The sequence below is a fragment of the Aquarana catesbeiana genome, linkage group LG10, assembly GCF_042186555.1.
Source record: "Aquarana catesbeiana isolate 2022-GZ linkage group LG10, ASM4218655v1, whole genome shotgun sequence".
Lineage (NCBI taxonomy): Eukaryota > Metazoa > Chordata > Amphibia > Anura > Ranidae > Aquarana > Aquarana catesbeiana.
In genome coordinates this window covers 254,362,651-254,384,600 of record NC_133333.1, presented here as the reverse complement: position 1 = coordinate 254,384,600, position 21,950 = coordinate 254,362,651, and the positions used below count along the sequence as shown (strand labels likewise).

At 43.6% G+C, this 21,950-nt stretch overlaps 2 protein-coding genes across 2 annotated transcripts in view; both read left to right on the top strand.

Annotated features, from left to right (window-relative positions):
* LOC141109924 (uromodulin-like) overlaps positions 1–6,027 on the top strand; it is a 34,198-nt gene extending 28,171 nt beyond the window's left edge. Inside the window, exons 6-8 of the mRNA XM_073601178.1 lie at positions 3,100–3,256; positions 4,745–4,817; positions 5,966–6,027. Of these exons, the coding sequence (XP_073457279.1) occupies positions 3,100–3,256; positions 4,745–4,817; positions 5,966–6,027 (292 nt within the window). The remainder of the gene's footprint in view (positions 1–3,099; positions 3,257–4,744; positions 4,818–5,965) is intronic.
* A 55-nt stretch (positions 6,028–6,082) lies between these two features.
* The window catches only part of LOC141109923 (uncharacterized), a 70,238-nt gene continuing 54,370 nt past the window's right edge, over positions 6,083–21,950 (top strand). Inside the window, exons 1-2 of the mRNA XM_073601176.1 lie at positions 6,083–6,239; positions 7,282–7,496. Of these exons, the coding sequence (XP_073457277.1) occupies positions 6,083–6,239; positions 7,282–7,496 (372 nt within the window). The remainder of the gene's footprint in view (positions 6,240–7,281; positions 7,497–21,950) is intronic.

The following is a 21,950-nucleotide window of genomic DNA, read 5'->3' as shown; positions in this document are numbered from 1 at the left end:
GGCACTAGATAGGCCTCAATGCTCTGGCACTAACACCACGTGCGCCCGCACCCGCCCTTCGATCCATGGCCTTACCTTACTGCACAAGAGGTGCCTGGAGGACGAGGTGGCAACGCTCTGCTGAATCTGTAGAGCTCCTAGGAAAGACTGCTGCTGCCGGGGCCCTTGCTTCTCCTCCAGTGTCAAACAGGAGGCGGGTCCTAAGACCCGTCCTAAAACTCCTGGCCAATCGGGTCTCGGGACTGGCTTCCTAATTGGCTGGGAGGAAAAGCAGGAAGGCAATAGCAAAAAATAATTCACTATTGTAACACAAGTGGGTGGGCTCAGGGCGCAGTGCTCTGCGCCCCAAGCCTACCCTTTTTAAAGCCAATTAGAGCCTCTGGCTACAATCACGTGCTTCAAAAAAGAAAAACCCACATTGAAATCCATGCGTCCGGCGCCCTGCATGGAGACTAGTGGCGCATGGATTGGGAGGGCGGCGCCCCTACGCCCCTAATGGGCGGGCCTCCACTGACCTGTACATTAATGTCTCTGGTGCACCATCCTCAAGCTGCTTAACTCCTTCATGTTTCCTAATTTCCAAAAGAATTGTGGCAGAAAATTAGATCACTTTGGGGTATCTGCTTTCCGAGAAATGGTCATTTCTGGGGTTTTCATACTTTTCTGGCTTTTTCATTTTAACAGAAAGTGAGGGAAACTGTTTTTTTCTTTTTTTTTTTTTTTAATATATGGTCTTGTTTCTATTTTGTAGTAACAAATAAAAAAAAAAAACAGCACTTATTAAGCCAGGTAAAGCGTCCATATAAAAAGACCGGCCTAGGGGGAGGCACAACTAAAATCTCAGGGGGCACAGCCCACCCCACCCCACCACCCCTAGATCCAGCCATGGTGTCACCCCCCTCTGGCGGGTGTCACCCGGGTGTGGTCTACACCCCCATAGCAACGCCACTGAGTGCACACTGTTCTGCACTCCTGTGACCTATTTTCAGCTGACAGCGTGTAGGCGGGTGCAGTCTGTATTCCCCACTGCAGGTGGCGCTCATCCTCAGAGGCAATGCAGAAGTTAAGAGAAGCTGTGTTTCTCCATGATTTCCTCGGTCACTTGGGCAATGATCCGGTTGGATGCACATGCCCCATATGACCTCGGCGGCCATCTTAGGTCAGGCAGAGTCTATTTAAGACTCTGACCCCTGGATCTGGCATTTTTTATGCGAGTGGACATGTTAGGGACAGGTTCCCCATCCGACAGGAACAGTACCAGAGATAGAGAAAGGTTATAAGGGAGTCAGGAGAGAGCAGTACGTCTACCTCTTCAGGACGCTTTTCATTTGGGTCAGACCGACCAGGCCGCACATCGCTCCTCGTGGCAGATTCTAGACGTGCACTGCCGAAAAATTTGTTCATTTTTGTTTTCGTTTCATTCGTTTTTTGTTTTTTTTTTTTACGGGTCATTCGTTATGATCGCAATTTGAAAATTTGAAAAGTTGTAAATTTAAAAATCTGAAAATAAGAAAGAAAATTCCAAAACTAACTAACTAATAATAACTAACTATAAATTATAGGTATTGGACTTACCTTTCAAATTTGGCTGTTATTCGTTCAATTTAATTTTTGTTTCATTAGTTTTTATTTGTTTTTTTCATTTTCGGGTCATTCGTTATGATCGCAATTCATACATTTGTAAATTTGTAAATTCGTAAATTCGAAAATCTGAAAATAAGAAAGAAAATTTAAAAATTTGAAAGAACAATTAACTAACTAATAATAACTAACAATTCAATTATAGGTATTGGACTTTCCTTTCAAATTTTGCTGTTATTCGTTCAATTTCATTTTTGTTTCATTCGGTTTTTTTTTGTTTTTTGTTTTTTTGGGTCATTCGTTATGATCGCAATTCGTAAATTTGTAAATATGAAAATTCACAAATTTGAAAATTCGTAAATTCAAAAATTTGAATATTTGAAAATTCGTAAATTTGTAAATTTGAAAATTCGAAAATTCGTAAATGCGAAATACCGAAAATAAGAAAGAAAATTTGAAAATTCGAAAGAATAACTAACTAATAATAACTATTAAATTATATTGTAATTTCCTTTCAAATTTGGCTGTTAGTGAACATAATGAATACTAATTTATCCGAAATAATGAATGCCGCATCTAAACAAATGGAACAGAACGAATTAATAATAAATAATAATAATAATAATAAAAGGTTTTTATTATTATTGTTGTTATTTATTATTATTAATTCGTTACGTTCCATTTGTTTAAATGCGGCATTCGTTATTTCGGATAATTCGTAACTTCGGATAAATTCGTATTCTTTACGTTCACAAACAGCCAAATTTGAAAGGAAATTCCAATAGCTATCATTTATTAGTTAGTAATAGTTAAGTAATTATTAGGTAGTTATTTCAGATTTTTTAATTTTTGGGTTTTCGAATTTCCAAATCTCAGCATTTCCAAATTTTCGAATTTACGAATTTGAGAATTTACGAATCCTCACATTTACGAATTTGTGAATTTGTGGATTTTTCGAATATTCGAATTTACGAATATTTGAGAAAAATTTGTTAAACGGGCTTTCGTTAATTCGGATAATTCGAATTTGTCGAAATTCGTTTAAAAAAAACGAATTCGGAACGAAACTAATTGCACATGTCTAGCAGATGCTGTTGGCATCCCTGAGTCTCCTGTCCGTTGTCAATTCGCTGCATAGTTGTATGTAGCACCAGGGCGGGTGAGCTTCCCGCCAGGCCTGTTTGTGCTGTGGACCTAGTGTTTCAATACATTTTTTTTTCAAACCGGAACTCTGAGTGTGTACTGCCTGCCGCACCATGCTGCACCCACCCAACAACCGGGCTGTGCATTTTGTAAATTGATAAAAATAAATCATTAAAATATTTATTTTTTAAAGCATTCTTACTTTACAGCATTTCTTTACACCTGCCTAAAACTTTTGCACAGTACTGAATATTTAAAATACTGTATAATGAACACATGCCATGTATTGTTCAGCTCTAATAGTATGTTCCAGGATTGTGTTCTCATCTTTAGATTACAGTAACTGAAAACTAATGAAAGGTTTTCTGTATCCAGGTGCCCATCTAGCCAAATTTCTTCTGACCAGCTAACAGCGGACAGCAATGGAGTCGGCATTGAATCTCGGTTTGCTATGAAAGTCTTCCAGATTACCAATTCTAACGTAGTCTATCTCTTTGCCGATCTTAAACTCTGCACTACTGATTGTGCGAATGTAAGACTCACCATACACATAGAGGGTTTTCTGTAGACATGTGCGTTTAGTTTCGCTTCAAATTGAAATTTGGATGAATTCTTGTCTTTTTTGGAAATTCAGATGTTTCCGAATTTCCGAATTACAATAGCACTGAATTTAAATGAATCCGAAATAACGAAAAAAGAATTCAGGTGAAATTCGAATTCGAATTGATTCAAATATTTTTCGAATCAATTTCGAATAGTTTTCAAATTCAAATTTGAAATGTTTTTCGAATTCGAATCGTTTTCCAATTCTCCAAAGAGAGAATAAAATAGAATAGAAAATAAAGGAATAGAATAGAAAATAATATAACTGAAAATAAATGAATATAATATAATAGAGTAAAACAGAACAAAATAGAAAATATAATTTCGAATCAATTTCGAATAGCTTTCAAATTCAAATTTGAAATGTTTTTCGAATTCGAATTGTTTTCCAATTTTCCAAAAGAGAATAAAATAGAATAGAAAATAAAGGAATAGAATAGAAAAGAATATAACAGAAAATAAAAGAATATAATATAATAGAGTAAATCAGAACAAAATAGAAAAATATCATCGGCGCATGCGCAATGAAGAAAGTGCCATTTCTAAAGGGCCCGCAGGAGTGACGTCACACGACCCCGGCCAGTCACAGAGCTGGAGTCCACGGCCCCACGGAAGGAAGAGGGGTATAGATGGACGTTGCCAACAGTGGGGACATCAGGGGCATCGCAGGCTTCGTTTGCAGTTAAGTGTGCGATGCATACTAGCCCATTGTGCTTTTACTTTGCAGAGAACAAAAGAGGAAGTAAAACCTATCAAGGTTTACTTCTTCTTTACCCGCTTTAGACCCAGAAGATTTGGCTGCTGAATGACCAGAGCATTTTTTGCGATACGGCACTGCCTCGCTTTAACTGACAATTGCGCGGTCGTGCGACATTGCACCCAAACAAAATTGACGTCCTTTTTTTCCCACAAATAGAGCTTTCTTTTGGTGGTATTTGATCACCTCTGGTTTTTATTTTTTGCGCTATAAACAAAAAAAGAGCAACAATTTTGAAAAAAAACACAATATTTTGTACTTTTTGCTATAAAAAATATCCTCATTTTTTTTAAAAAAAAGCAAATGTTTTCCTCAGTTTAGGCCGATACTTCTACATATTTTTGGTAATAAAAATAAGCGTGTTTGCGCACCAATGATCTCCCGGAAAGGGAGAGAGAGAGGCGGAGCCACCTACACTGCCAGGAGGTGCAAGAGTCATGCCGGGTAGGGAAGATGCAAAGAAGCTTTTGGGAGTGATGGAAGAACCTGGTGTGCCCGCATTCTCCACCGTTTCCATTGTCAGGATAACACAGATAGAGGAACATGAAGGGGACGTTGTGACTTTAGCATAGCTGGGGTGTTTCTTGGATACGATTTGCAGTTCATTCATCCATTTCACTTGTCTGGAATTTCTGTTGAATTACTTTTATTTCCTTACAGACCTGCGGCTTTCAATTCAGGTCACTGATCATCCAGCCAGTTACAGGAAACACTGGAACCTTTTTGGATGCATGTAAGTCATCTCTTGGTCACAGTTTTGTTACAGTAATTTTCTGTGTTTCTTCAGTCACATTTATTAAATCCCAACTCCAGACAAAACATTTTTTGTTTTTTGTTTTGGATAATGTAGGGAAAGGGTTAAAGCGTCTGTCCAGTATTAACTGCTGTCTTTGTTCCCTTTTGAGGAGATTTTCCCTCACTTCCTGTTCTGTCTGACACCTCTCACCTGACCTGGTATTAAGAAGAAACATCCCAGAGGGGACAAAGCAATACAAATCTGCAGAGGTTCTAACCCTTCACCGTTCTAATAAAATATGGCTTTCAGTTGGCGGCTGGTGGTATGGTGGGAGGGGGGTGGCAAACCATGCACCCACAGCCACCCCCCCAGTCAGTCAGTCACAAGCCCTGCACTTACCCCATCTAGGTCGGGGGCAGCCCTCCTCCGGAAAGGCGGGTGGCGGCTTCCCCTTCCTCTCCTCCTCCTCGGCATCACGGCTGCTTCCGCCTAGGTGGCCCATAGGTTCGCCTCTCCTTTTCGGCCAATCGGGTGATGGGTTTCAGGACCCCCTTCCTGATTGGCTGGGAGCAGAATCAGGAAGGCAATAGCGAATATTCATTCGCTATTGTCACACAGGTGGGTGTGCTCTGCGCCCCAAGCCCACTCTTTTTTTAAGCCAATTAGAGCCTCCAGATCTAGTCACGTGCTTCTAAAAAGAAAAACCCCATTGGAATCCATGTGTCCGATCCCCCGCATGTAGATTAGGGGCCGGACGCATTGATCAGGGGGGCGGCGCCCCTGCGCCCTGCATTAAAGGCCGCCACTAATGTCTTTATTGTTCCATGTGCCCCGTATGTTTACCAGACCAATAAGGCAGCAAGTTGCCCATTGTTAGGGATTATTGTCAGGGATTACAAACACAGGTATACATGTATGTCATGTTGTGGGCAGCGCTTTAACTGTGCCCCTGGTACTGTGACCGAGCTGTTACCGACAGCTGATGGTTGATTACCAATGATTAGGAGGTAGGGTGGGCTCCTGGTGACATCAGCTCTGTGAAGCCACAATCAGAGTGCCCCATGATCTGAAGACCCTCCTAATGGCCTTGGGCACCACGACCCATTTGAAGCATTTTATTATTCTGTGTCTCGTATATTTAACAGGCCAAACAGGCAGCAAATTGTTCATTATTGAGGATTATTGTCAAGGATTAAAAACACTTTAACTTCTACGGTGATCACTACACAATTATTTCACCCTACAGAGAATGTGAATATTATATGAGATATCCAGAAGAATGGACTTTATTGTGTTTTTCTGTCTCTATAGTGGCGGCACCTGCATCCTGTGAAAGTGATTCCTGTGCTGTTGATGAGTATTGTGACAATAGTACTACTACCTGCAAGTGCAATACAACGCTCTATACATTTACACCAGGTATGATATGATATAATACAATGGTCAGGATGGATCTCTTTTACCATTTAAAACCAATAATTGAATTTTCCCATAAACTATATGATGTGCATGTAACACACATCAATGTAAGGGGGCACTACACTGATCATCAATGTAAGGGGGCCACTACACTGATCATCAATGTAAGGGGGCATTACATTGATCATCAATGTAAGGGGGCACTACACTGACCACCAATGTAAGGGGGCACTACACTGATCATCAATGTAAGGGGCACTACACTGACCACCAATGTAAGGGGGCACTACACTGATCACCAATGTAAGGGGGCACTACACTGACCATCAATGTAAGGGGGCACTACACTGATCATCAATGTAAGGGGGCACTACACTGATCATCAATGTAAGGGGGCACTACACTGATCACCAATGTAAGGGGGCACTACACTGATCATCAATGTAAGGGGGCACTACACTGATCATCAATGTAAGGGGGTACTACACTGATCATCAATGTTAGGGGCACTACACTGATCATCAATGTAAGGGGGCACTACACTGATCATCAATGTAAGGGGGCACTACACTGATCATCAATGTAAGGGGGCACTACACTGATCATCAATGTAAGGGGGCACTACACTGATCATCAATGTAAGGGGGTACTACACTGATCATCAATGTTAGGGGCACTACACTGATCATCAATGTAAGGGGGCACTACACTGATCATCAATGTACGAGGCACTACACTGACCACCAAGGAGGGTGTCAAGGAGAACTACACTGACCATCAATGAAAGGAGGCACTACACTTACCACCATTGAAAGGGAGGACTACATTGACCACAAATGTAAGGGAGACTACATTCATTACCAACAGTCAATGTTCTGTATGTAAACTGGAAGTTTAATTGGGATTTATCTATTTGACTCTATGGCAGCTTTGTTCCTAGTTCCTGGTCACTCTTGCCATCCTATAGTGTAAAATGTAAATGAAGCACATCACTGTCACCTTCTCTTGTCAGAAATGCTGAATGAATTTACTCTTTTTTCAGGAAGCTCTCCACCTGTAAATCTTACTTGTACTGGAGCATATTTCAATATACAAGTGTCAAAATGTTGGTTGGAAGCACATGGTTATAATACATCCGATATAAGGCTGAACAGCGACGCCACCAATTGTTGGGCAGTAAGAGAGGTTGTAGGTGGAACATCGGAGATGACCATTCACCGTCCATTGATAACCTCCGACTGTAACACTGAAGCTGAGGTAAGTTCTCCTGACACCGTCTGACTGTTTGTTATACAAGAGAAGTAATAACAGATACATTAGAGTATGTATAGGCAAAACATTGCCCTTTATTCTTCTCTCTCTCTACTGAGATACTGAAGTTGTTCTACACCATCCTTCTCCGGCCAGCAGGGGGAGAGCTAAAGACAAGCAAGCCCATAGACTTCTATGCAAAATGCAGAGAATCCTGGGAAGTTTGAGATGGCAGCCATATAATGGCTACACTACGGATTCCAATAGGCACTTTTCTTCCAAGTGCATAACTTTACATTTATCAACATTAAACCTCATCTGCCACATAGTCGCCCAATTAAACAGCGCATTGAGGTCGGCTTGTGAGTTGGAGACATCCTGTAAGGGCGTTAATCCACTGCATAGTTCGGTGTCATCTGCAAAGACTGAAATGGTACTTTTGATCCCAGATCCAATATCATTTATAAAGATATTAAAAGATATGATTTTTTGCCTGCCAGCAGAAGACCATACCAGCGGAGAGTTTGAGACACAGAGCAGCACTGGCCATATCACAGCACTTGCACCACTGACACAGGGAGACTAGAGCGTCAACTCACTCTCTGCTTCCAACTGAATACCATCAGAGGTTTTTGGGGAGTGACCGAGGAGGCCCCCCTTCTACAGTGAGAGGTCACTGCAGCATCCCGGGGACTGGTGAAAGGGCTATTTGCCCATTGTTGATACTGCTAGCAGGGACTGAGCCACTGGGAGCAGGACACCAAGTGTACCTAATCCTTACCGCATCCATTCTGTGCCCTATACCACCCCTATTCCACATTATATCGAACCTTTACCACATCTGAAGTAATCTACCTTGCACCTGTGCAGAGACTATGCCATACCTATACTGCATGTAGGCTACCTGGATATGTGGTTTCAATTCTCTTCAAGAACCGCAAAGATAGCCGGCAGAAGAATATCGCAAAGGACTGCCCTTCATGTAATAAATATTCTGTAAGCCTCCCTTTGGGTCCCTGCCCCTTCCACTGCCATCCTTTTTTTCTTTTGGACAGTACATACCCATGTAGCACCCTCCCAGATAGGTGCTAAGATTAGCTAGATTAGTTTCTGGCTCACTAAATTCAGTGGAGCTGGGTGTTCTGATAGGTAAGTGTAGCTTGCCTCACTGCATCCAGTGTGCCTGTAATTATTGTGTCAGGGAAATTTAGTACTGCTGACTGTAGCCTGTGTAGCTGATTAATTAGGTCAGTTCAGTGTTCTCAGCTGCTTCTAGTCTATTTACCCACTCTGCTTTCCAGAGAGCTGGTAGAACTCTCTGGAACATAGGTGTGGAGCTATGTAGATGGCAGGAAAAAAAAGGATTGTTGCCTGGATCAACCAATGAATTAATTATATGAATGGTCGTTTTAACGGGTAAGTATCAGACAATCATGTAGGCAAAAGTCTACATGCAGTTCCAGATGCCCTATATATCATATAACAAAAGACAAAAGAGAAAGAGTTCTCTTAAAGAGGATCAGCAAGGAACACTGATGTTGATACAAACCAGCTTTATTATTACCTAATAATATACCAAATTTAAATACAAAAGAAAGTGAAGAAAACAGCAATTTAGACTGACGGTTACCACAAACCAATTAAAATAGGACAACGTTGTCACAAGGGGTGATTAAAAACATATGGGAGCCGCGGCTTCACATCCACTCATACACAACATGCACATCTCTAAATTGTTGATAGGGTATAATGAGCTAAAGAATATAATGAAAAATTAATAATACTGCCCTATTAAAGTAACAATTATATGTAGCAATTGGCAAAAAAAATATATTGCAAAGTCCTGTATAGTAGGGGCGGATCATATATCAATAGCAGAGATGTAGGTGGATGGACGGTCTGGCTATAAATAAAGTATACTGTGGTTCAACATAGGTAAATCGATCTCATGAGAAGTTAGCGATGCCCAAATATTGCACAAACATTGTATGTATAGCAGCTGTTAGATAGCAAATCAGATCATGTCCCGGTTCCAGCAGGTAGATATAAATTGTGCAGTTCAAACAGCAGGGTATATGTCCATGGAGACAAGTGTAGGAGGTGCAAACAATACTGACATACGTTTTATAAAGATGCTGAATGAAATGGAAAGATCTCACCAGCCTCAGTAGCTCCGTCGCCAGGTTTGCAGTAAGTCCTCAGTCCTCAGTTCCTAGGTCTCTACATGGATCAGTGCCGCTGTGATAAGCAAATAGATGCCAAGATGAAGGAACCGTTTGTTTGTTGGTGAAGCCGCCGTGGGGCGGGTGTTTCAGTATAGAGAGATGTTAATGGAGGAGACAAGCATCAGCTGTTGAGTTGTGCAGGGATAGGCCGGATCGAATAATACAGGTCGAATTGCCAGATCGAATTGCCAGGTCGAATAGCGCGCGGCTCCCGGTGACGTGCTGACGATACACCGCTGACGCGTTTCACCAGCCAATGGACGCTGGTTTCCTCAGAGCGAGGAGGGGTCAATGGTGAAGGGCTTAAATAGATATTGAGGGATGCAGTTCCTATTTCTATCCACTAGATGTCACCATCCAGACCACTCACATGAAAGACATTCAGCAAAAGGAAAAAACGTGCATATCAAGCACAAAAATATAACTAATGGGGATATCGATTGAAAGAGGCTGTAATGTAGTGACTTAAAGAGATTGGCAATAGAAAGAGTGAAGAAGTTGATTATTTATGGTGATAGCCATATTGAAAATTTATCCTAGCATTTTACGGACAAGGTATTATTTCTCTAGGAAGGGTTGAAAACTACATTCTGTATTTAACCCCTTAGGGGCTAAAGAGTCTAAATAGTACGTCCACATTTTCTCCTTTTGAAGGAGAATAGTGTCAAAGTCCCCTCTTCTAGGGGGTAGATTCAGCACATAGATCCCTTTAACTTTGAGGCCCTTTGGATTACTGTCATGGAATTTGGCAAAATGTACTGGGATAGGTCGATCGTCTTCTTTATTCTTTTTCTTATTCCTAATACCACTGATGTGCTCACCAATCCGGGTTCGGAGTTGGCGTTTAGTCTTTCCTATGTAGTTTTTATTGCAAGGGCACGTGAGCATATATATGACACGTGTCGTTGAGCAATTGATAAATTGTTTAATTTGATAATGCCTACCTCCTCTCGGGTTGGCGAACTCATCAGTGTGATCCACATATTTGCATGTTACAATGTCCACATGCATGCATGCCGAAGGGGGGTTTTCTTTCAGTAAGCCAGTTTTTATTGATGGTTCTGGTGTATTCTGAATGGACTAGAAAATCGCCCAAGTTCTGTGCCCTTTTGGCTGTAAGTAATGGTTTGGGGCTAATTAAATCTGTAATTAGGGGTGCTGATTTAAGGATGTGCCAATGTTTGTTAAGAATCTCTTGGACTTTTGTCCATTGTGCACCAAACCTAGTGATGATTCTTGGGAAATCATTTTCTAATTTTTCAAGTCCTTGAGTGTTTTTCTGTGTGATTAGGAGATCCTCACGTTTCCTTTCTAGTGCATTATTTTTAGCTTTTTTAAGGCAATTGTGTGAGTATCCTCTTTTTCTGAACCTGTTGTACATCTCATGTGCTTCAGATAGAAATTGTTCTTCCTCTGAACAATTTCTCCTGATCCTTAAAAATTGTCCCGTTGGTATTCCTTTTATTAGGGACTTCGGATGATGCCTCTGTGCCAAGAGGAGGGTGTTGGCTGCTGTTTCCTTTCGGAACGTACTAGTTGCTATCCGATCTCCGCATCTAGTGATTTTTAAGTCAAGGAAGGAGAGGGCATCAGCAGAATAGGAATAAGTTAAATGAATATTCCTTTCGTTAGTATTAAGTTGGGACATAAATTCCTCAAGTTGTTCCGCTGTGCCCTCCCAAACCATGAGTATATCATCGATGTACCTTGACCACAAAGTACAGTGGTCAAGGTACATCGAGGATTTATAAACCTCCTCCTCCTCCCAGAGGCCAAGGTGGAGACACGCGTATGAAGGGGCCCAGGGGGCACCCATACTAGTGCCTCTCACCTGTTGGTAAAATCTCCCAAGAAATTGAAAAGAATTGTTACTTAGCATGAACTCTAGTATATCAATAATGAACTCATTATGGGCTCCCAGTAGGGGGAAATGGATGTCCAAAAAGGTTTTTGTCGCTTGGATACCCCAGTGGTGGGGGATCGATGTATATAAGCTTTCGACATCTATTCCCACCAAAAGTGCGTTTGGTGACAAGGAGAAATGAGATAGTATAGAGAGTATGTCTCTGCTATCACGGACGAAAGACCGTAGTTTTGTTACCATGTCTTTGATCATCGAGTCCACAAATTTGCCAGTTCTCTCAAGGGGACCATTGATAGCTGAAACAATTGGCCTTCCAGGAGGGTTTGTGAATGATTTATGTAACTTCGGGATTATGTAGAAGGTTGGGATAGTGATGTCATCAGCTCGGAGATAAAGGTATTCCTTTTTAGTAAGTAGATCGGCTTCCATAGCTAGTTTTAACTTGGTGTTAAGAGTGTCTATCAGGGCTGGGAATGGGGTATTAGTTAGTTTTTTATAAGTAGATGTATCATTTAATAATCTAAAAGCTTCATCCTCATAGAGTTTTTCACTAAGTAGGACCACATTACCACCCTTATCACTTCTTTTTATCACCAAGTTTGGGGCCTCCTGTAATTCTTTTAGTGCTTTTCTCTCAGAGCTGGTTAGGTTACTTGATCCCAGCCATTCCCAGTTGATCCTACCGAGATCAAGTTTAACCTGATCTAGGAATAGTTGAAGCCATTTGTGCTTGGATAAGGCTGGCATTTTTGTGGACTTGATCCTCAAATTAGATTTCCTCCTGATTGGGTAGCTATTTTCAGTTTCAGAGTCGCTATCAGCGTTTTCCTCTAATAAAGAAATTAAGTTATTGATAGCCTCATTTTCATCCTTGTCAAAATTGGAATTAGAGGTAGATTTATTGTTGAAATCACTTTGGTGCCACAGTCTAAAGAGAACCTTTCTAAGGAATAAATTTATGTCCTTAAACACTTCGAATTCATTCATGGGCGCAGTGGGGGAGAAGGATAGTCCTTTTTGAAGGAGTTTTACTATGTAGATGGCAGTATGAATATTTCTGCAGCCCTGGCCAATCCCAATGAGCAAGGCCTGGAAGGCATACTGGGAGTCTGTATAAATTCTCTGAGCACACTGACTTTTGAGTCTTTTCCTAGAGAGGATTGGTCCACTGGGAAAGAACCTGGGCAAATTTCCAGAGTCTCCTTCGGGAGTAAGCGCTACATATGGGGGCTCGGTTCTGCATTTTTCCTACAGATATCGCAGTGGTTGCTACCAGTTTGGGAAAAGACTGTCAATGTTGTTGCTGGTGTTTTGTGGATTGCGGAGAGGCAATCAGTATGAAGCAGATAAGTGTCACATTCGGGAATGTCTGCTCTACAGTGGGAACAGCTGCCAGTGCAGGAGTATTTCCAAGAGGAGACAGTGAAAGAGTTAACTCGGGGTACGGGAGCGAGAGCGCAGGTGAGGTCTGTCTAGGGATAGGCAGAGTCACTGCCAGTGTGTGTGCTACAAGGGAAAATGTCTGCTTTGCAGCAGAGACTGTTGCCAGTGCAGAATCATTTTCGGTTAGCAGTGGTGAAGGAGTTACATAGTTACATAGTCAGGTTGAAAAAAGACGCAAGTCCATCTAGTTCAACCATAAAAATAAATAAGATAAAAAATAATATCATACAATCCCATATACTCAATCCTATACCCACAGTTGATCCAGAGGAAGGCGAAAAACCCCAGCAAAGTATAATCCAATTTGCTACAGCAGGGGAAAAAATTCCTTCCTGATCCCTGAGAGGCAATCGGATATACCCTGGATCAACTTTACCTATAAATGTCAGTACCCAGTTATATTATGTATATTTAGGAAAGAATTCAGGACTTTCTTAAAGCAATGGAGGGAGTCTATTCCACATTTTCACAGCTCTTACTACGAAGAAACCTTTCCATATTTGGAGATGAAATCTCTTTTCCTCTAGGCATAAAGAGTGCCCCCTTGTCCTCTGTGTTGACTGTAAAGTGAATAATTCAACTCCAAGTTTACTATATGGACCCCTTATGTATTTATACATGTTGATCATATCCACCCTTAATTTCCTCTTCTCAAGAGTGAATAGATTCAGTTCCTCTCATCTTTCCTCATAGCTGAGTTCCTCCATGCCTCTTATCAGTTTGGTTGCCCTTTTCTGCACTTTTTCCAGTTCCCTGATATCCTTTTTGAGAACTGGAGCCCGAAACTGAACTGCATATTCCAGATGAGATCTTACTAATGATTTGAACAGGGGCAAAATGATATCTCTTTCTCTCTCTGGAGTCCATACCTCTATATATACAAGAAAGAACTTTGCTCACTTTGGAAACCGCAGCTTGGCATTGCATGTTATTATTGAGCAGTGGCGTCAGGGGTGGGGGCTGACGGGGGCTGGAGCCCCGAGTGTGCCCCCAAAAAGCCCCAGGTCTCAAAATCCCTAAATGCATTATTAGCCCCGAGCCGCGGCAACAGGGAATGATCTCCCGCCAGCACAACTGAGTGACGTACAAAAAGACCCGCCCATCATAGGCGCTGCCGGGAATGACACTGCGGCCGCGCTGGGCACTGGGAGATGCCCGCTGAGCCGCTCGCTCTGTGTAAATGGGCGGGCGGCTCTACTTTCCTGGCTCTGGCTGCCTGGTGCCTGCAAGGCTGTCTGAGTGGTGGTGAATGCCGGGGCCCAGGATGAGTGTACTCACACACTACAGGTAAGACTGAGCACTGAGCAGCAACAATCTGTGTATGTCAGATAGGTCAGTCATGTATGTCAGGTAGGTCAGACATGTATGTCAGTCAGGTCAGTCATGTATGTCAGTGTATGTCAGGTAGGTCAGTGTATGTTTCAGGTAGGTCAGTGTTTGTGTCAGGTAGGTCAGTGCATGTGTCAGACAGGTCAGTGTACATCAGGTAGATCAGTGTTAAGCAAGTGAGCCTATCACCCTCCCTGAGTCCGCCCCCGACCACCCCACCTCACTCCCACCCCCCACTTTACCTCCAGGCTGAAGCCCTTGGTCTTTTTCCCACCTAGCAACACCCCTGTTATTGAGCTTATGATCTACCAAAACCCCCAGATCTTTCTCCACTATGGATTCCCCCAGTTGTACTCCCCCTAGTATGTATGATGCATATTCTTCGCTCCCAAGTGCATAACTTTACATTTATCAACATTAAACCTCATCTGCCACATAGTCACCCAATTAAACAATGCATTGAGGTCGGCTTGTGAGTTGGAGACATCCTGTAAGGGAGTTAATCCACTGCATAGTTCGGTGTCATCTGCAAAGACTGAAATGGTACTTTTGATCCCAGACCCTATATCATTTATAAAGATATTAAAAAGTAAGGGTCCCAACACTGAACCTTGGGGTACACCACTGATAACCTTAGACCATTCAGAGTAAGAATCATTAACCACTACTCTCTGAATTATGTCTTTTAGGCAGTTTTCTATCCATTTACAAACTGATATTTCCAAGCCTGTAGACTTTACCTTACACGTGAGCCGTGTGTGCGGAACTGTATCGAACACTTTTGCAAAATCCAAGTATACCACGTCCACAGCTACCCCTCTGTCCAAGTATACCACGTCCACAGCTACCCCTCTGTCCAAGTATACCACGTCCACAGCCACCCCTCTGTCCAAGGTTTTACTTACCTCTTCATAAAAGAGTTAACTCAGGGGGCTGCAATAAGAGCAATGCCTGTTTGGTGACAAGTGAAGCTGCCACCATTGTGTGTGTTACTGCAGATGCTTCCTGCTTTACAGTAGAGACTGTTAAGGATGGAGTTCCTCTAAGTAATGACGGTGAAGGAGTTAATGTGAGGCACGAGAAAGTGAGTGCTGGAAGAGTCTGCCCAACAGGTGGAGCATTCTCCAGTGTGCCAGCCAGCAGGCAGGGCTGCTGCCCAGGTTTGGAGAATCCAAAAATTGGAGAGAGGCTTATACATCACATCTGGTTGTAGCTGAGAGGAAGCTATGTGGAGAGAGCACCAAGATGGCACATGCAAGGGAAAGAGAACTGAGCATCAGCACCAGAGTTGCTGCAGACAGTGCCAAGTAGCCAGATAGGCTGGCAGAGCTGCAGAGCAGGGTGCTAATGCATACAGGAGTATTATTAGTGCCTCCGGGGCTGTCTGCCATTTTGCAGCAGAAAGGACAAGTAGTATATTGTGCTGGTATGTGGCAAATGCCAGCAGGTCACAGTCAAATTGCGCACCTGGGGTTGGTGTGGCCATTGCGAGGAGATGTTATTGAGGTTACTGCCCAGCAATCGTGAACCCTATATCCTGCTTGTCAACTGGAAGATGAGTTACAGTACAGAGATGCTAACTTCAGAGATCCCACTTCTAAAGCCTTTAGGAATGACAGGGGTATGATGGAGTTACCATTGGGGCCTGGGACCAGTGATGTTTACCCAGACCACAGTCTGTTAAACCCTCAAAACTCGCATTTCCACCATACAAGGGATACAGTCAGCAGGCGATGGCAAGTAGCCCATCACCAGTGCAGCTACCAAGGCGAAAGACCAGATGGCTGTGATGAGGATCTCGGAGATCTATAGAATTCATAGGTCGGAGTACACAAGTTCCTCAGGTGAGGAGTGTCCAGGGGTATTCGCCCCGGAGTCACCAAGGTTTGAAAATATGTATGGGTCCATAAAGGATTGAGGACTGGGAGTCAGTGGCAGGAACTGTGTGAGAGTGTGAGCTGAGCTAGGAGAGGGCTAAGGCAATATGCTGAAGGACTCGGCCTCAGTGAAGAGTATTCGGAAAGGAGAGCTGACGTATTCCCACCACACACTATGACTCGTGTCTGGGCAAAAGATAAGGCCTACAGCCACCTCATTAAGAGATAAAAAAAAAAGTCCATTCATCCTACCAGGACAGGGTGACCCAGATGAGCAGCCAAGGTTCTCCCACTCTTAGGGCATTGTACAACGGCGCATAGCTTTGGAAAATGGATACGATTTCCCTGATGAGATCATGGAGGAAGTAGAAACCAGGAAGGAGAAGTATGGGACTTTATGTACATACCCAGACCATACAGGAACCAGACTTATCCCCATTTGTGGCTGCGATTTCAGACCATAAAGAAGAATTGGAGCCTGGGGAGGTCCATCCACAAAGATAAGGTTGTTGTAAAGAAAGCAGGTTGCAGGGACCAGGAGTGGTCCATTAACATCTGGGGACCTAAATGGTACAAGTCCCCAATCTGGAGTTCTACCATTGAGAGGAAAAAAGAGGGGAATTCCTTTGCACCATTGCTGTTGTTGCAGGATGGCTTTCATTCAGTAGGTTGAACTTTTGCAACTACCGTTTTTTTCTACCAGTTATTGCAGTTGATGCTGAATGTTTCTTTGTGTGTCAACAACAACACTTAAAGGGGACAATCTCCTTAGTTCTCAAAAACCCCTTCCCTACTATCCTTGCAAATTAAGGAGAAGGGTGCTTCAGGTCCTGTGTGGATGCGCAGCTGAAGTTAAGTCCAAGTGAGTTGTAAGCTCTTCTGAGCAGGGCCCTCTTAATCTTCTTGTATTTTATTGTATTATAACTGTATTGTCTCCCTTTTATATTGTAAAGCGCTGCGTAAACTGTTGGCGCTATATAAATCCTGTATAATAATAATAATAAAGTGAATTACTGTCATGGCAAAGGGCAGTTGCTTACTAAAGTTCTACACAAGTGCAGAGCAGAAAAAAAAAATTCTGCAAAAGCTTCTCTAGTCCAGTTTTCAAGTTCAAGTGTTAATCTGAACTGCGACTTAAAGGGGCAATCCCCTAGTTGAGGGGTAATTTGGCTCATGCTTGGATATGCAATGCTAAAGTGGGTTTCAATTACTGCTCTATATTCGAGAACTGGAGTTGTTGCTCCTGATTCTGCAAAGGTGGCAGCACTGCAAGTGTCAGTTCAGCTGAACTTGACATCTTTTACTTGGGTTGATGGACTTTGGCTAGCAGAGCCAGAACCCAAAACATTCCTGAAGGGCTGTTCTACTTTTGCAACATGTTACTAAAAGTCTCAGGCTAGGGAGCAATATTTTATAGCAAGTTATGTTGCTTGCAGATACCTAGATAGATTAGGCTAGTTAGGATGTCTGTTTGTGCTTTGTTTTCCAGGGCTCTGGAGGACTCTTTGTGACAAGGTGTAGCCAACTGTACATACGTTGACCATTTGCAGCAAAATTATGACAAGTGTTCTTTTGTGCCCAGAAGGGGGCTAGCAGTGTGTTAAGGGCAATAGGTGGCATAGTTTGCTGAGAGTAGGATGTGGAATTACCTGAATGTACAAACAGTTAAAATTGTGGCGCAAACAAATGCTAATGCACCATCCACATGATTTAGCCTCTACACCCTAGATCAGGGATATGCAATTAGCGGACCTCCAGCTGTTGGAAAACTACAAGTCCCATCATGCCTCTGCCTCTGGGTGTCATGCTTGTGGCTGTCAGAGTCTTGCTATGCCTCATGGGACTTGTAGTTCTGCAACAGCTGGAGGTCCGCTAATTGCAAATCCCTGCCCTAGATAAATGTGAAGATACACTTCTGTAGCATAGGTAGTTCATAAAATACTCATTAAGGGGTTCATAACAATCCCATAGGAAGGGTGTCAGTAGGCACCAGAGGCATAACTAGAACCTTCAGGGCCTTAGTACAAGAAAGCATAAAGGGCCCCCTGGCCCCAAACTGGGACCCTTTACTCTCATTGTGGGACCCTTTATTATGGTCCCACAATGAACCACCTTCCTGCTATCTTGGGGTCCCCCCATAGTGGCGTTACACCATAGCCCAGTGTGAACTTTGCGACCCTGGTAGTTTTGCCACTGGTGTCAGTAGTTTTCTTTATTTTTTCTGTTTTATTTTTTACTTTTTTTATCATTTAAAAAAAAATTACATTAATGTTTTTTTTTACATATTTTTTAGGACCCCCGTGAGCTGAGCGGCCAGCCCTTCCTTCTCAAAGCTGGCCGCTCAGCTGTCGGCTAATTGCCAGCTCCTTTCTCTCCACAGTGACTCCACTGTTGATGATATCCTGCTCCTCAGTCCTGCCTACTTAAGCCGTCCAGCCCAGATGATCTCTGCCTTCACCTTGGTCACATCTCTAGAGACTATCTCCTGTGTTCCTGTTAAACACTTGCTTGGCTGACATTCCTTCTGGCTCCAGATCCTGCTTGCTGTTCTACTCCGCTCATCTCTGGCTCCCTGACATTTTGGCTTGTCTGACTATCCGTTCCGGTTCCTGAACTCTGGCTATTTTTTGACTATGTTTGCTCTGTTTACCATTTTTAATTTTTATTAAACAAGTGAGATTTAACTGTACTTCTGTCTCAGTCTGATTCATGGTTTCTGACAGTAGGCGAAGGCCATGAATTCAGAAGATGCAGTCAATTCACTTGTTGGTAATATTTTTTCGAAATTGGATGAGCAGGATCACCGCATGGATCAGTTTGCCATGGGGTTACAAACACTCCTAAGTCGCACGGCTCACCTGGAATATCTCACTGTGGCTACTCCAGTACAACCTATGTTTCAGGCCGTCCCTGCTGCTGCTCCAGTCTCTGTGCAGGCACCCGCCTTGAGTATTACCTCTATAAGAAGTATGTCTGGTTTAGCTCCTCTTCCCCAACGATTTGGGGATGATCCAGTCCAATGCAGAGGGTTTCTCAACCAGGTGGAGAATTACTTTGAGATGCTGCCCCAGGCGTTTCCCATGGACAGAAGCAAAGTAGGTTTCATGATATCTTTGCTTTCTGAGAGAGCCTTGGCCTGGGCAAACCCTCTATGGGACATACAAAAACCTGTTGTCTTGAGTTACCCTGAGTTTGGCTTCTTTTAAAAGGGTATTTGACGTTCCCACACGCTCCACTTCTGCTGCTAAGTGCATCATGTCCATCAAACAGAGTATGAAAACTGTTGCTGAATACGCCATTATATTCCATACTCTGGCAGCAGAGGTTGCATGGAACAATGAGACCCTTCTCTCATGGTCTCTCGGATACCATCAAGGATGAGATAGCAGCCCGAGATATACCCGAGCTGGAGAACATTGATCACGTTTGCCATCCTCATTGACTCCAGACTCAGAGAGAGACTATCTTTTAAGGAGCACTTGCGGAAGCCTCCTGTACATTTGTCTCCGAACTTTGCAGTCCCACCCTTGTCTCCCCCACCTCCCATGCCTCCTGGTACCGAGTCGGTCTGTGAAGATGAACCCATGCACTCTGGCTTCACACGTCTCTGTGGATGAGAGAACCCTTAGGAGGAGGGAGAGATTGTGTCTTTATTGTGGCCAGGCAGGTCACTTTTTAAAGTCTTGTCCTACCCGTCCAGGGAACGCCCGAACCTTGAGGTCCTGTCACGGACAGACCTTAGGTAGCGTTGTTTCGTCCCCAGTTATCCAGAAGGATAAGCCCCTGGTTTCGGTTACCCTTTCTTGGGCTGAGTCGGCTGAGTCGTCCGTCGAGATGCAGGCTCCAATCGACTCTGGGGCTGCAGGCCTGTTCATTGATGCTGTCTTTGTATTAAAGCACTCGATTCCACTGCAGCTGCGTGCCACTTCACTTGCCATTGAGGCTCTTGACGGGAGACCTCTACAGCCTACCCATGCGACTTATAAGACTGTTCTGTTGTCCATGGCTGTAGGGGCTCTTTACCATGTGATAATCAAATTCCAAGTTATTTCCTAACCTAAGTTTCCGCTGGTTATTGGTTATCCTTGGTTACAGAGGCACAACCCCTCTTTTGATTGGCTCCATGCTGAGGTTCTCTCCTGGTCGCCACAATGCAGTAAGTTATGCTTCCAGAAGGTAGCCTAGGTCCTGTGCACCTTTTCACACTCCTCCCTGCTGGAGGAATACTGCGATTTTAGCAATGTCTTTGACGAAGGTCAAGCCGGTAGTTTGCCTCCACACCGATCATATGTGTAGCACTAACTCTCGGTGGAGCTGCTGATTTAAAGTGGGCTGTTACCTTCACTTCTTGATACCTCTGTTTCACCGGCACCGGGTCTAGGGTCCCGTTGAATTTACCTCTGGACGATGTAGACACCAACACTTGAGTAGATTTTTCAATGCTTTAATGAACAAATAATAAAGGAAGTAGCAGGAAAGAGGCAGAAGGAAAGTTGCAGGGAAGCTCAAATACCTTTCCTTAGTATTCTTTAGAACATTCTCTGGAATTGAACACCCGTGGTTGAATGGTTGAATGCACTCCCCTTGTGGGACTCCATCTTTTCCCGCCTGGATAGGCCTCTCTCACACTTGCCTAGCAGCCAGTACGCAGCACGAACAAAAGTCTCTGCCACAGACTTGTTTGGAATAAAACCCGTACGATCCTCTGCCACAGGATGTATTGGTTTGTGATGAATGTCAGACATAGTACTTGAACCTTTAAGCCAACCCGGCAGTACTATGCAGTAAGATTACTTCAGGATATGTCCTCCAACCGAGTCACCAGGCCCCTCTCCAGACCAGCACTCTGCATGATCCTTCCATGACGGGTCCTCCCCTGGGATCTTCTCGGTTGTCCAGCTTCTTCACTCAGGATAGACAGCCCAGGACCATTCCTCTGCTGCTGTGGTAGGCCCCAGACAGGCTTCTGGGCCCACCCACACGCCGCAGCGACGTGGGCCTCTGGAACGGAGGACCACAAGGTGGTACTCTTAACGCATACCTGTCGGCCAGGAGGGCCAGCAGGTGGCTGAAGAACGAACCCCTAAACATGGCATCTGTCCCATAAATACCCTCTCCCAGAATGCAACTCTCCGGGACAGAGGAGCACTCATACGCTTCAACATGTTGCTTTTCCAACACCAGCCCATGGTGACAACGACACCCACCAGCACAGTGTGGAACTCCATGCAACTCAGCCAAGCTGGAACAGAGGCAAATCTAACTTCCTCTAACAAGTAACCCACAAGATTTACCTATCAGCGGTAGATTAAAAAATCTACCAGCGCTACATATGATTGTGCAATTGACCTTCAACCTGGTGCCATGGCCTCTCGTGGCCGGGTTTACCCTTTGTCGGTCTTGGAGGATAGAGACATGGAGGAGTATGTTGCAGACGTACTTTCTCGAGGTTTCATCCGCAAATCCTCCTGCTGGTGCTGGTTTCTTCTTTGTGAAGAAGAAGAGCGGTGAACTGAGACCTTGTACTGATTATAGGGGTCTCAATCGTTTCACGATTAAGAATGCCTATCCGATTCCGTTGATTACGGAATTATTTGATTGCCTCACGGGAGCAACGGTTCTCACAAAGCTTGATTTGAGAGGGGCATACAATCTTGTGAGGATTAAAGAGGGCGACGAGTGGAAAACTGCGTTTAATACCAGAACAGGCCATTATGAGTAC